Source organism: Aegilops tauschii, chromosome 1 (genome assembly GCF_002575655.3).
Source record: "Aegilops tauschii subsp. strangulata cultivar AL8/78 chromosome 1, Aet v6.0, whole genome shotgun sequence".
In the NCBI taxonomy this organism is placed as follows: domain Eukaryota; kingdom Viridiplantae; phylum Streptophyta; class Magnoliopsida; order Poales; family Poaceae; genus Aegilops; species Aegilops tauschii.
In genome coordinates this window covers 437,666,864-437,681,836 of record NC_053035.3, presented here as the reverse complement: position 1 = coordinate 437,681,836, position 14,973 = coordinate 437,666,864, and the positions used below count along the sequence as shown (strand labels likewise).

Below are 14,973 nucleotides of genomic sequence, written 5' to 3'. Positions count from 1 at the left end.
AGGAGAGGAAGGAAGGGGGAGGAATGAGGAAGGAAAGGGGGGCCGGCCCCCCACCCAATTCGGATTGGGCTTGGGGGGAGGGGCGCCCCCTCCTAGGCTCCCTTCTCCTCTCTCCCACTATGGCCCAATAAGGCCCATATACTTCCCGGGGGGTTCCGGTAACCTCCTGGTACTCCGGTAAATGCCCGAACTCACCCGGAACCATTCCGATGTCCAAACATAGTCATCCAATATATCGATCTTTATGTCTCGACCATTTCGAGACTCCTCGTCATGTCCGTGATCATATTCGGGACTCCGAACTACCTTCGGTACATCAAAACACATAAACTCATAATACCGATCGTCACCGAACGTTAAGCGTGCGGACCCTACGGGTTCGAGAACTATGTAGACATGACCGAGACACGTTTCCGGTCAATAACCAATAGCAGAACCTGGATGTTCATATTGGCTCCCACATATTCTACGAATATCTTTATTGGTCAAACCGCATAACAACATACGTTGTTCCATTTGTCATCGGTATGTTACTTGCCCGAGATTCGATCGTCAGTATCTCAATACCTAGTTCAATCTCGTTACTGGCAAGTCTCTTTACTCGTTCCGTAATGCATCATCTCGCAACTAACTCATTAGTCACATTGCTTTCAAGGCTTATAGTGATGTGCATTACCGAGAGGGCCCAGAGATACCTCTCTGACAATCGGAGTGACAAATCCTAATCTCGATCTATGCCAACTCAACAAACACCATCGAAGACACCTGTAGAGCAGCCTTATAATCACCCAGTTATGTTGTGACGTTTGGTAGCACACTAAGTGTTCCTCTGGTATTCGGGAGTTTGCATAATCTCATAGTCATAGGTACATGTATAAGTCATGAAGAAAGCAATAGCAAATAAACTAAACGATCAAGTGCTAGGCTAACGGAATGGGTCAAGTCAATCACATCATTCTCTAATGATGTGATCCCGTTAATCAAATGACAACTCTTGTCTATGGCTTGGAAACTTAACCATCTTTGATTGAACGAGCTAGTCAAGTAGAGGCATACTAGTGACACTCTGTTTGTCTATGTATTCACACATGTACTAAGTTTCCGGTTAATACAATTCTAGCATGAATAATAAACATTTATCATGATATAAGGAAATATAAATAACAACTTTATTATTGCCTCTAGGGCATATTTCCTTCAATAACAGCACACATAGTTCCACACAAACAAACTATAGATAGGTCTTAGCAGAGGCATCACATCGGACATAGTAGCACAACACTCAGTCCAGCAGTCTTGTGGGTACTTTCCTTGGCCTTTTTGCCTCCCTTCCAAGTGCCTTGAACTATCAATTAGCACTTCCAGATTTCACATTGACAGTGAGGCGGCGACACCTTTCATTGCAGCCTTTGAGGAGGACGCGTTCTTCTGAATACTCTTGTCTTTCCCTTGGACATTAGGCTTAGGAGGCTGGACATGGGTAGTGGTCTCTTTGTGCCTCTGGATGTGCCTGCAACATTGGTGCTCTGTTGAGAAGGCTTGGACATGGGTGGTGGTCTCTTTGTCCCTCTGTATGTGCCTGTAGCATTGGGAACTAACCTGGTTATTGCCCTTGCACCTTTGATAGTTTCTTGCTAACTTTGCCCTTGCCAAGTTGAAAAGGCTTACAAAAGAGACCTTTTCACAATTCCAGAAAGTTTTTGCCACTCTTTCACTCTGAATTCTCTTCTCCAATTGGCATACACATGTCTTGCACAATTTCTTTGTCCTGCAAGAGGGGCCCAATTATGTACACCTGTGATGATACCCTGCACACAAATTGTGTTAGACATTGCATCATATACATCATATATTCATGTGTAAATGAAAGACAACATATAACTTACTTTGTGTTGGTATGAAATTATTACCTAGCCTTCACCATCATATACATTGACATCTTGAAGAGTAATGAGAAAAACTAGTCCCAAGAATCATTGTAACTCGCATTGCTTCATCTTCTTCTTATACTCTACATATTTCTTGATTATCTCATTTCCTTCTTCCAAAGATTCTCATATCCAAGAATATAGTCACTGTCTTCTTCATCTGTATCATCTTCGGCTGTCGGCGCGGATACTTGTATCACTTCTATCGTTACTTTATCCACGGGACAATTTGCCCCTCCTGATTTCCCCCCTCTTCTTCATATGATGGCATAACACTTGCCAATATATGATATTTAGCAATGTTCTCTACATATATTTTAGTTACTCCTCCCTCTTCAATTGCAGAAACCATGCTCAAACATGACACATCATCATGCAACAAACCAATCCCATCTTGCAGTTCTTTCCTCCCATGATTTAGCCAGTGGAACTACACTTCCTTGCAATGAGCTTCCTACCAATTATCTCCGGCAATGACATTTTGTCTCGGTCCAAATGCGACATTCCGACAACACCATCAACATAGTGTACATACTGCCCATCGTTCACAAAGTGACCGCCGAAATGAAATCTTATAGGCAAAAAGTCCAGAGGATCCATCTCACATCCCTACATTAAGCAGATCGCAAATTAACCTACTAATCTACAAACTAGCCATCTACTAGAACTAACCGACCACAAATCGATCTATTTTACCACTGACTGACCTTGATTTGGAGCTTCTCATCGTCTGCAGCCGCCACTCTGCTCTAGCCGGCGCTCCGTGGCAGCAAGAGAAAGCAGATCTTGGTGCGCCGCTGCCGCCGTCCACGGTTGACCGCCGCGGCGCTGCGCTGCCGCCGACTGCCGCCGCCGCTGCGCTGCCGCCGACTGCCGCCGCCGCCTACATTACCACAACTGCCACCAAAGCTAGATAGGGTTCCAGCACGGGTCGAAGAAGGGGATCGAATGGTCGGTCAAACCGACTCGTGTCCTTTAGCATACCAGAGAGAGAGAGAGAGAGAGAGAGAGAGAGAGATGCGCCACGTGGGCAACGACCGGTCAAACCCGGGCTGAGTCAGCAGCGAAACCGCGTCGGCTCTGCGGAGGGACGAAAAATGACCGGTTTGGAGAGTTTGTGGTGCAACCTGTCCGGTTTTAGAGATGAGGCCTTGGGCTCCCCCATCTCCCTTGTTGCATGGTCCTTATAGAAACATCGAAACTCCATCATCTTCGACGGTTCACAGCCATCTACCAGCTGGCTCGCCCAAGCCATCCGCGATGAGGCCCAAATCTGGGCTAGGGCAGGCGCCAACGGACTTAGCACGATCATCCCCGCAACCAACCTAGGCTATGTTAAACTAGGGCTGAGCACCCCCTCTTTCTTCTGCTCAAACCAGCGGTCGTGACTATGCCCCCTCCCTATGTGTAACGTAGTCCACGACTTGCAACCTTGTACTTTCTAAACTCTTCCTACCAATGGAATGATACGCACCTAGCATATTCGAAAAAAAAGTGACCAGACCGAAGAGTTGAGGGACGAAAACTGGACTTTTATCTTTGTTTTTCGAGCGAGAGGGTCGTCCTTTTGCATAACTTGCTTGCCTCTAAGAGCATCTCCAGCCGTTTGGCCCCCCAGGGCGCCGAAAAACTGCGCCCTGGGGGCGAGCCGGCGCTAGTTCGGCCCCTGGGGGCGGCCTAGCTCCCAGCCACGGCCCCAGGCGCCCCCCAGCCTTGGCAAATTCAAACGTAGTTCATTCCCGCGCCCAAAAATAAACGCCACAATCCGGCGATCAAGCGGTGATCGGCGATCGATGAAAAGTTTGGTGTACAAAAATCAGAACAGAAACGCGCATCAGACGGCGAGGTCGGCCTCCGGCGTCGGCGGAGTCGGCGTGCGCGGGCTTGACGGGGTCTCTGTGCTTGGCGGCGTGGCTTCTGTGCTGCGGGCAGTCTCGGCGGCATCATCGGTCGAGCTTGTTGGTGGCGTTGGCGTGCGCGTGGGCGTGGGCGGCGTCGTCGTGGGCATGGGCGGCGTCGTCGAGGGAAGCTGGTCCAGGATGACGCCGACATGCGCCCTGTACCACGCCTTGACCGCCTCGTCGGTGCTCTGGAGCATGTCCGCCCCGCCCAGCAGGAAAGCCAGGTCGGTGTTCCTCTTCTTCGCGGCGACGTTGGTCCGGAGTAGGTCGAGCTTGACGGCGCTTGTCGACTTCAACGCCGACCACCGCGCCTCGGTCTTCTGTTCACGAAGGACGGCCCGGGCCTGTGCTTCGGCGAGGTAGTGCTGGATGGATTCCTGCACGCGAGCGGTGGCCGCGTCGGCGTGTTTCCCCTTCTTGGCACCTTTGTTGCGGTCCGGCCGCCCTTCTGACGCGCCCGGAGCCGTCGCGTCCGGCTTGTATGTCTCCTTGGCCTTCTCGAGGGTGCGCCACACTTCTGCCCACTTGTCGCACTTGTCAATGCGCTTGTAAACGTGGAGGTACTTGAACTCGGCGTCGTTGTTGCTCTGCCTATACAGGCCGAACATGCGCAGCAACTGCGCGGGGACGAACAAACAGTTGGCGGGCGCACATGGCGAAGAGAGACGGGAGACCGGCGTGGCATACCTGATCCTCAATGCTGGCGCCGCTCTCTGGGCGAGCGGCCACCTCCTCGATGACACCATGCCATTTGTTGCACGCCCCTGGATGCGCCCCCAATGGTTCGCCATTGCCTTCGACCCGCGCTGCATGTAGACGCCTTTGAAGTAGGGGTCGGCGAGCTTGCGCTCGTCGAACTCGGCCTTGATGCGCGCCCAGTACGTGTCGATGCTCTGGTTCGCGCCGGTGGTCGGGTCGAGGCAGACGACTTTCCATGCCTCGGCGAGGCATTCCTCCTCCTTGGACGCCCACTTGATGCGCGGCTCGGCTGACCTGGCCGTCCGCTTCTTCTTCTTGCGCCTCCTCGCCGGCTCCTCCTTGTCCTCGTCCTCCTCCTCGTCCTCTTCCTCCTGCTCCTCGTCGCCGTAGACGTAGCCGAGCTCGCCGTCCATGCCGCCGCTGAGATCCACCGCCTCATCCGCGGTGAACCCGGGAGACGCGGCGGCCGCGGCCGATCCTTCCGCGATGATGTCGTCCATGCCGGTCTCGGTCTCGTCGGCGTCGCCGAGGTGCGAGAAGGGCAGTGCGCAACGGCGAAGAGGGGGCGTCGGGGAGGACGCGTACGCGGGCGGCGAGTAGTTGTATGGAGGGTACTGCACGCCGGTGAAGGCGGGCGAGGGCGTGCGCTGGGCCGGGTGTCCATGGGGGAACGTAACATTTGGGTTGAACCCACCGTGCACGTCCCCGTCGGCGTAGCCCGGCGATCCCCATGGCCGCGGCGTCGGAGACCCGACACCTTGCTGGCCCCAGGGCGCGTGGTTGTCAGGGGATTCATCATCCCCGCGCGTGCCGCCTCGGCCTCGGCCTGGTCCGCGGAAGCGGAAGCGGCAGCGGCACCCGCAGCCGCGCGTGCCGCGTTGTCACGGGCCTTCTTGGCGAGGGCCCTGTTCCGCCGGTCGGCGGTGACGGCCTCCCGTCGCTGTACTTCTACCCTCCAATTGGCGTTTGTCATGCCCGGCGGCTTGGACGGCGGCGCCCTCGGCTTCCTCTGCTTTGGCTGGGCGACGGAGGCGGTCGCGGTTGCCGCGGCGCGGGGGACGACGTACTTCTTCGGTGCCATGGCGGCCGGCTGGGAGGCGAGCGGGAGAGAGAATGGCGGGAGGAAAGGAGAAAATGGAAGGGAACTGGAGGAAAAGCGGGGAGAAACGGCGGGAAGAGGCGCTTGACTCGCCGACAGGGCGGACCCACGCGCGCCTTTTCGCTTGTGCCGGCGTCCCAGGCGCCCTCCAGGGCGCCGGGTTCTGCCTGGGTCCGCCGGCACCAGATTCGGCCCGAGCCGGCGAAAAACGGGCTTCTGAGGGGGACGACTTGGCCGTTTTTTTGACGCCGGCGCGGCAAAAACGCCTGAAAAAGGCCTGTTGGGGACGTGGCTGGAGATGCTCTAAATCAGTTGGGGGGTCGAAATCCCCAGATACGTACCGTAGCTTGACTTCGCCTTTGGCCCGTCTCTGTTTTCCAGCTCCTCATGCACCTCACGCCACCGCCTTTAAAGCCAACCGCGTCCCTCTCGGCTCAACTCCCCCGCCCGTCACAGCCCCCTTCCACCTCTCGCCGGGCCGCCCCTCGCAGCGCACGCGCTCCCCGGGCCACCATTCCGCCCTCCAAGAACCACCGGAGCGACGCAAGACAGGCGGTCCAGTCGCGCCCGCGTGCGCCGGCGCAGCCATGGGGCGTTCTTGGTCCTGCGCCCTCCGCCTCCTCTTCTTGGCGTCCCTGCTCCTCCTCTGCTCCGCCCTGCCGCCGCCGCCGCCTCCGGGACGCGGGAGCGCGAGCGCGAGCCCCGCGGAGCTGACGGCCGCCGACGAGGCGGTCCTCGCCAGGATGTGCAACCCGCGCGCCGGCCCGCGCCCGGCGTGGTGCGAGGAGCTGCACCTGATCAGGCGGCGCGTCCTGAGGGGAGGCGCGCGGCACCGCCACGGCGGCCACCACCACCACCACCAGGGCGCGCCCACGGTGCCGCTGCCCCCGCCGGGCCGCGACGAGGTCGACATGCGCTACGGCGTCTCCAAGCGGCGCGTCCCCACGGGCCCCAACCCGCTGCACAACTGAGGCCGGCCGGCCCGCAACGACGGCGGGGCCAGTTCTTTCTTTCTTGGACGGACACCGGCAGGCGGCCGGCTGGGTTCTTCAGCGACGACCGATCGATCGTCCTCTCTTGTTCCTGCTTTCCGCGGCGGCGCACCCCTCGACTGCGCGGCCGGAAAGGACTTACAATGGAGGATCGATCGACGCTCATACATCTCTGCGTGCCAGTAACATAGATATAGCATATGTATAGGCCAGTGCTTCTTCTTCCTCCTCCTCCCCCCAAATTCTTGGTTCTTTCGTGTCATTTTTGCTCTAGTCTAGTAGTAGCATAATTTCGCCGTTACCCGGCTCGCACCATCAATGCAAAGGAAGAAAAACCCGCAAGTTTTTGCGCCGCCGCCGACGTGACGTCCGCTCGATTGTCAATTTCTCGCTGTGGCTGACGGCGCGGACACCGGCGCCATTATTTTTCTTCTCTTTCACACGTATGATGTATCCGTTCCGTTGTCAAACAGAAAATGAGGTCAGGCTTGGCGTGCCCTGTATCTGACCACCAGAAGACGAGGCCATGCGTGCCAGCGTCTGTGGTGCGCGCTCTCGCTGCCACGGCCGCGGACGGCGTCGGCGGTCGGCGGCCGCGCCGCGCCGCTGGGGTTTAATGTGCTCTGCGCCTCCCTGTGACGGCGAGGCAAGGTTGGAGGAGATTTAATGGCGCACCACCGTCTGTCTGCGTGTGTCCGTCTCGCCCTTGTGTTGTGTGGCATTCATTTCGCTAGCTCGTGGTTGATTTCGATCTGCATTGCGAAGTCACAGTGGAAGTGCGGTAGTAATTCACTGGTAAATCTTTTTACTTGTGATGATGACTTCATTCTGACTTGTGGCCGTGGTAACCAACTTAACTACCTGGTCTGGGCCTGACAGGGATACGGACACGCAGTGAGGCCTCTGACTTTGTGAGTAGGACAAGTCGCGAGTACTACTGTAACTACTGTGCCCACGTGTAGTGGTGCTACACCGCTACCGTTTTCAGCGTGCAGAAAGTGTAACGTTTTCACATCTGTTTACAGGCATAGTGCAACATTAGAGAGAGGTCAACATTTCTCCGTCGCGTTGCCGTCGCATTTACCCGTACGCGGTGTCTTCGGTGCCAAGGCTCCGTCTTTTCCTTAAATGGAACATTTATCACCCGCGACCTCCTGCGTCAACGACGCATATAGATAGCCAAATAATTCATGTTTATTAAAGGGTGTGTCTAGGACACATCTAACCTGATGTCAACTCTATTTGTAGTCTATTTTTTTGTCCTAGTTTTTTTATTTCTTATTGTTGCATTATATATTTGTGGGAGTTTAGATATGACATCCTTAAAAAACATTTAGATGTGAATTAGACAAACTGTTTATTAAAAGCTCGAAAGCTAAACGTTGAGGTTGAGCCCATCAACAAAAGTGAAAACCGGGGTACCAGCCCACTTAACCATGAACCACAAAATGATGTACGCGTACGTCTTACAACAACTGATGTACTGCAAGTTCTCAAAAAAAAAAAACTGATGTACTGCAGCGTGGTACAGCAAAGCTGACTGCGGTACACATGATGTGGTACTCAACGAGCGATGTACGTACGTGCAGGTTAATGAGGCAACTGTCTGCCGCGTGAAGATGGTGCAGTGCAGCTCCCGTACTTCCTTCACTCCCCGTGTGCCCGCCGGCTCATGGAGGCAGCCCCCGTGCATTTACTCAGCGGAAACTGGATCGGTCGGGCCGTGGAATTAACTCCCAATCCACCGTGCATATCATCCCAATCTTGTGCCGTCTCAACAAATTCACACGTCCGTGCCCTCCGTCCGGGGGCCGGCCAACGAAATGTGCACTGCAAACTGCAGCAAGATGTACACAACGGCAAAATGCTTCACTTTATCCTGGCCGATTCTAGCTTTCGGATCACAAATTTTCTATTGAAATATGTAACCATTTCATCGTACTATATAATCTACTAGGTACAGTAACTAACTCTATACACGCATTCTGCAACAATGTGCATAGATCGTTTACAGCAGCAACCAGTGAAACCAGTGACGTTTTTCTTGACAAAACTATGGACAGCGCAGCGGTCTCTGCGGTATGCATCATCGCTTCCTTCCGGAGACGGTCTTCTTGACGGCGCCGACGGAGACCAGGAAGTCGTCCAGCGACGAGAGGGTCTTCATGTCGTCCGGCGGGAAGTAGCTGGCCGCCTTGCCCATGAGCGACGCGAAAATGAGGGAGAGGCCGGGCGACCCGGCGGGGCGGTCCGGGAGGAACTCGTCGAGGAAGGCGAAGGCGGCCAGGAAGTCAGACCGGCTCGCGTTGATCGGGGCAGCAAAGTGCGCCGGGATGATCCGCCGGAACGGCCAGTCCGCCGCGATCCTGTCCACCCAGTCCCTCACCTGCACAAGAAGAAGATGATGTTAGCACAAACGTAAGAATGACAGAAGTGTAACCATTTAGTGTAGTACTCCTTCTGTAAATAAATATAAAACCATTTAGATTACTACTTTAGTGATCTAAACACTCTTATATTTCTTTACTGACGGAGTACTTCCTATCTATGTCCGCTTTCGAACTTCCCAGAAGCCAGAATGGACAAAACGTACCTTCTCTGGAACCTTGCTGAAAACGAGCGTCTTCACGATTGGTGAGACGATCAGTTTCTGAGACATTTGAGCGAAGCTCGCATTCGGCTCCAGAAGATTTGAGGGGCCGAGAAACAGTATTTGAAGTACCATCCTCTCCCACCCTGTTATATCATAGATGAGGTTATGATGATGCTATTCGCAAAAATTAAAAGAGGTTACTATAATTCTGTCGATGTTGTTGATGCAAATATGCAATACAAGATTGTTGGTACATCAGTATATGATTTCTCCTATGCAACTAGCAATTATAATGTTGCTTCTATCCATCACGTTTAAGCTTCAAACTGAAAGTTGACAGTTTTCTTCTTCTGGGGAAAGAAAGCTAACAGGTTTAATCATTGACAATCTTGAAACAATAGACATGATCAGGATTGATGATATACATATCAAGAATTCAGTGACAAGATAGTAGAAAAATGAGAAAACCCAGCCACAAGCGGCGTACTCTACTACTTTCTTCTAGGACATGGAATCACTGAGGACAAAGATTGTCATGTAAACAACATTCAGATACACAAAGCTTAAGCAACAGGAACAGGAACAATAGACCGATACTGGCAAGATGACCTTCCTACTTAATGTTGCTGCTTTTTAAATTCGAAAAAAGGCTAACAAAAGTTAATAAGTTAATAGGGACAAGTTTCTGCACTAACATTTTTTCCGAGCAATACATACCTAGATGCCTAGATGGAAATTAATCTAGTGTTCTACTACACTACATTCTACCTTGCGCAATTGTGATAATAATTAGTATAGAATGGAAGCACTTCCACTATTAGACTGCTGAATGGTGCTCCTTTCAAAATGTGGAAAAACTAACTGAAAAAAGTGAACGGGGACAGATTTCTGAAAACACTTCTCTGGATGAGCATATATAGATGGGAAACAATCTTGCTAAGGTGTTACTACTACACTACCTCAATTCTAACATGAAGTTCAGATCTCACTGCTTCCAGCTAATTCTTGTTTCAGTTTACGTCACAAAATTAGTTCAGAAATGGCATCAAACTGTATTTACCAGTCTGCCGGGTCAGCTTGTTGTCCTCAACGGGATCATCAGGAACCTCCCTCCCTTTGCTCAATATCTTCACTGCCAAGCCGTTCTTGGCAGCTGCCAACAAGGACTCTTTGCTGATGCAATCGGGCGGCTGCCGAGGAACAAAGATCACAGCATCCGTCACCAGCAATGTCCTGGAAGGCTTATGGTAGAACGCCACCTCCACATACGGCCCAATCCCTGAAAGCACCCAATTTACACGGGAATTATCATGTAAGTATGCATCAATGCGTTCACGATGGTGTTCAGAGATGAGAATGCGCGGTGAGGAACTGGGAGTACCAACTTCCGGCGAGCTGAGCACCTTCTGCTCGATCTCGGCGGCCCAGGGCGTGGCGTCGTCCTCGTCCTCGAGGGGCTTGGAGCGGAAGACCCCGAAGAACTCGAGCGGCAGGTTGACGGGCCAGCTCCACTGGCGCGGCGCCACCCACACCTGCGCCCTGGGGAACTTCCTGGAGAAGGGCCCGAGGAAGACCTTGTGCTCGTACGCGAAGGTCGGCAGCACGATGTGCTCCACCGGCGCGCCCAGCTCCTTGATCAGCTGCGCATGGCACGGCACCGGATTAGTGTCGAACAGGAGCCGCGCGAACTGTTGCTTCCTTTGCTGAAACTGAAGCGTACCTGGATGCATTCCTTGGTGGGGGCGATGGGGGCGTGCACCCACAGCCCGCCGGAGCGGAGCTTGACGACGGTCATGCGCGTGTTGGTGGAGACGCTGCTGAAGCCCAGCGCCTGCTCCTGCTCGAACAGCCATACGCTGCCCTTCACCGCCTGCATTCGGAGAGGAGTTCAGACTTCGGAGAGCAAGCGAAGTGTGGCGAAGAGTTGGGAGATGAGCAGGCTGAGGTGCGGTTGTCTTCTACCTCGGTGCGGGTGGTGCGGCGGTTGAGGAAGGGGCCGAGCGGGAAGGGGAAGCCGGTGAAGTTGAAGTAGAACCGGGACGACGACGAGGAGGAGGCGCTGCTGGTTTCTTCGGCGGAGGAGGCCGAGACGGCGAGGCGCGGCCTGCGGAGGGCGTGGGGCGGCGCGGCGTAGTGGTGGCGGCAGGGCGCGCAGGGATGCCGGCGCGGCGTCGCGCGGAGCGGGCGCGGGGCGGAGGCGACGGATGTGGCTGCCATTCGTTTGGGCGAGCTCGGTCGGAGGGAGCTCGCGGCTGGGGAAGTTCGAAGGGGGCTCCGAGGTGTGGTGCACCTGGGTTCGGGCTGATGGTTGGATTGGGAGACGCGTGGAGACGCGCCAGCCGTTGAGTGGGAAGCTTTGGAAGAATGTGGGTTTGCAGATGGTTCTAGGATATGCAAACCGCGTCTAGGAGCCGCATGCATCACTCTAATGCAGACGCCGGGGATGATCCTTCTTTTCTAAAAAAAAGTTTCGGCACATGAACCCCGAGATTGCTGATACCGGCGATCCGAAATGTGGTGAATTCTCTTCTCCATGCACAGAGCCGCACGTACGCCGCTTTTGTGGCCAACCAGCACGCAACGGAGCACACACGCGGTTGCGGCCAGCCAGCCCGCAAGCACGCGACGGTGTGTTACACCCTCACTCGATCTACCACACGGGATTCATTTCATATACAAGGAAGAAAGAGTTCCTGGCGTCACGCTGAGGTTCAAATCAAGAGAGCGACCTTGGGGAAGGGGGAGAAGGAATTCAAATTTGGAACGGAGGGAGTAGTAGAGATAACAAGTAATGGATTTATTTTACATCAAACCGATGGCTAATTGCATTACATGTCGCATACACACTACATCCATGGCGATATGGCACTGCTCCACAGTCAACGTCCACTTGGTCTTGTTCACGGGCCTCATGGGCTGGCCTTTTTTCGCGACGGCCCTGAGTGCACGTGCTTTCCTTTTTTTATCTCTGTTCTTGACTCTCTTCTATTGTCTACATGTCTCTGTCTTAAATTTTGTTCGGTTTGACCAAGCATTAGACTTTTTTGGCAAAAAGTTGTTTGTGAAAAACTTCCTTATCAAATCTTTCTTTGTGACACACAAATTCAAATACCCCGTTTGCTTGGGAGCTTCCTTTATGAAGCCTTTCCTCTTGCATATGATTATATTTGTATGGCTTCGTTCCTTGTTCGTGTATTACGCCAGAATATGCACCATGTTGACTTAAGTGTTCCGCAAGCTGGGTTGCCTTGCTCCTGTGTTTACTCCTACGTTCCCGATTATTCGGCTAGGGAGTAAAGAGAGCACCTCTGCGATTGTCACGATCGGGTCATCCGAGCTCGGACCTCAGACTGGGTGAAGCCAAAAGCTAGTGCTCTTATTGTTTTCAATCATGGTCGGCACACAACGGAACTCATGAGTACAAAAAATCTATTGCACAAGTCTCATAGTAACAATGAGCAACCGAAGAAAGGTATCGGCGGGGGTACTATTTTCTTCGAAGATACTTCTTACACTTCGTCAGTAATATAGCATAAGTTCCCTGAGCGTGCTTTGTCTGTTACAGCCTTATGGCCTGATTGCGTGTTTATCGGAAACACCATCGATATTCTCGACAGGTGGAGTACATAACACTTTTCGGCCCTTGACCGAAGAGGGAGAAGCCGACGGTCGGTTAAGACGCGTTTAAAGTTCGGGTGAACACATATATGATATAAGTACTTCGGTACATACAATCATTATACATAAATTTTTTATACCCAAGTCACTTGGGGGCTCTTAAATTAGTATGAGCCCTTTTTGTTAGTCGTTGCACAGTCTTTTTCTACCACTCCTTTTCAACTCGAGTGTATGGTCAATAGCCGGATAGCCTAGCTTCTCTCTAAAGCCGCTCGAGTTTAGTTCGCTAAACTGGCCTCGGAGAAGCACTCCGCCTTCGGGATAAGGAGCTTGAAGCCGTAGGCTGACCCGCTTGAAGTCTTGAGATCGGATGTGTCATGTTAAAGCACGACAGAAGCGCAATTTTTTTAAAGACCAATTTTCGGATTGGCAACAAAATCTCGGATTAGTCCGGACGTCAAGCTTTTACATAAGTTTGGATTTTTGAGCCTATGGCACTTTTAAACTATTTGTGTGTTTCTAGCGTAAGTCTCGTAGTGCAACGCCGGACACCTTTAGAGATTCTGCAAAAACATTCTCGGATATTGCTATATATGCATCGGTTTCGAATTGTGTCTTTGGTCAATAGTTGGGTTGCCCGGCTCCTGTGCTTGCCTCCTACGTTCCGCTTTGTTCGGCTAGGTGTGCAAAGGGAGAACCACTGCGATTGTGCTTCCAGCTCGCATGGTTAAGCACCTCAGTGGAGAAAGCCGAAAACTGACTGTCATAATAAGCGTAAACTGGTCAGCAATCCGATGACTGTGTTAAATGACGGGCCGTTCATAACATTGGCCGAAGTGTTTACGGCTTGACCTCGGCTGTCGCCGAACACTAACCAGGGGCTAGTAGCTGGCCTCCCAACTTTAAGCTCCTATGACTAAGTGAAAGTTATAAAGCCCGCATATCTGATTGCCTCGTTTCCGCTAACACAACCGCCTCAGGGCACTGAGACGTCGGCTAAGGGTTGTCTTGTTATTGCGGAAACACCCTGCGTAGTATCTACAAAGGGGTAGAAGCCGACGATGGGCCACTTTCAACTGATAAACGGTCGCAATGGAGTCAAAATAAACATATCATCCGCATTTGTATTCAGTATACAAGCGCTGCCTTCCATAATCATTGTTATAAAGCCATAAAAATGCATCAATTTGACTTATGATTTTGGCCATGCTGGGTTGCCTGGCTTCTGTGCTTACCTCTACGTTCCCGATTGTTCGGCTAGGTGGTAAAGGGACCACCTCTGTGATTGTTACTACCGGGTCATCCGGGTTAGTACCTCAGACTGGGTGAAGCCGAAAGCTAGCCATCTTAAAGGATATAATTGGTCGGCAACGATGGAAGTGAAAATTTCGGTTCCTTTTGTGGACAACAGAGTTCGGGAACTTTTCCCCTAACTAAATCCTCCTAATTTTCCTCCCACATTGATTGGAGGTGAGGTTGCATGATCATGATCAGCATGACAACCCAAAGAAAGAAACCGATAGCGAGACTATTTTCTTTGGAAGATGTTTCTTACATTAAAACGTAATATAACATATCTCTCCGTGTACCTTTGTTTATAAAACTGTATGGCCGGATTGCCTTGTTTGTCGTAAATTTTTGCCCTCATAAAGGCTTTATAAAGTGGGACAAACACTCCCCGACTACTGGCCGAGGAGGTTGAAGCCGATGGTCGGTCAACAAAGTTTTGTACAATGCGGATCCGAGCATTAATGAAGTGAAGTACTTGGATACATAGAATCATTACAAAAATTTGTGACTTTACTCTGGATTTCGATCCTTAATTCGGCCACCCGTGCCCACATTAAGGCTCGGGGGCTACTGGGCTTCGTGCTCATTATTTATAAAAGGGGCACATCGATCCCCTGATCTGGTGTTGCCACCCGACCAGTGTCTCGGGGGCTACTGCATTGCTTATTCAATGCAGAGAATTCAAAGTGCTCAGTTTTCGGCATGACCGAACTATGGGAAAGCGCTTATTCGGACAACAATAAGTACCATCTGGGACATATCCGGCATCAAGCTAATATATCACGACGACTTCTCACAACCCTCCCTTAGGGGCTTGTCCGCCGATCATTATTTCTAATATATTACACTGCGT

At 52.3% G+C, this 14,973-nt stretch overlaps 2 protein-coding genes and 1 long non-coding RNA gene across 3 annotated transcripts; 1 reads left to right on the top strand and 2 right to left on the bottom strand.

The window, feature by feature from the left end:
* Nucleotides 1–1,103: 1,103 nt before the first annotated feature.
* Nucleotides 1,104–2,784, bottom strand: LOC109751504 (uncharacterized). Its single transcript, XR_002230122.4, has 3 exons — nt 2,636–2,784; nt 1,887–2,537; nt 1,104–1,808 (listed from the first exon to the last, which is right to left on the bottom strand). It is a non-coding gene; the product is annotated as an uncharacterized lncRNA (long non-coding RNA).
* Nucleotides 2,785–5,957: 3,173 nt separating this feature from the next.
* On the top strand, nt 5,958–6,975 carry LOC109751502 (uncharacterized). Its single transcript, XM_020310386.4, has one exon. It carries the CDS (start codon nt 6,215–6,217, stop codon nt 6,596–6,598), a length of 384 nt encoding a protein of 127 aa, XP_020165975.1. The 5' UTR covers nt 5,958–6,214; the 3' UTR covers nt 6,599–6,975.
* Nucleotides 6,976–8,513: 1,538 nt separating this feature from the next.
* On the bottom strand, nt 8,514–11,604 carry LOC109751501 (uncharacterized). Its single transcript, XM_020310385.4, has 6 exons — nt 11,175–11,604; nt 10,933–11,082; nt 10,594–10,852; nt 10,273–10,491; nt 9,213–9,355; nt 8,514–9,005 (listed from the first exon to the last, which is right to left on the bottom strand). The coding sequence occupies exons 1-6, from the start codon at nt 11,427–11,429 to the stop codon at nt 8,706–8,708; spliced, it is 1,326 nt and encodes a 441-aa protein (XP_020165974.1). The 5' UTR covers nt 11,430–11,604; the 3' UTR covers nt 8,514–8,705.
* Between the last annotated feature and the right edge of the window lie 3,369 nt (nt 11,605–14,973).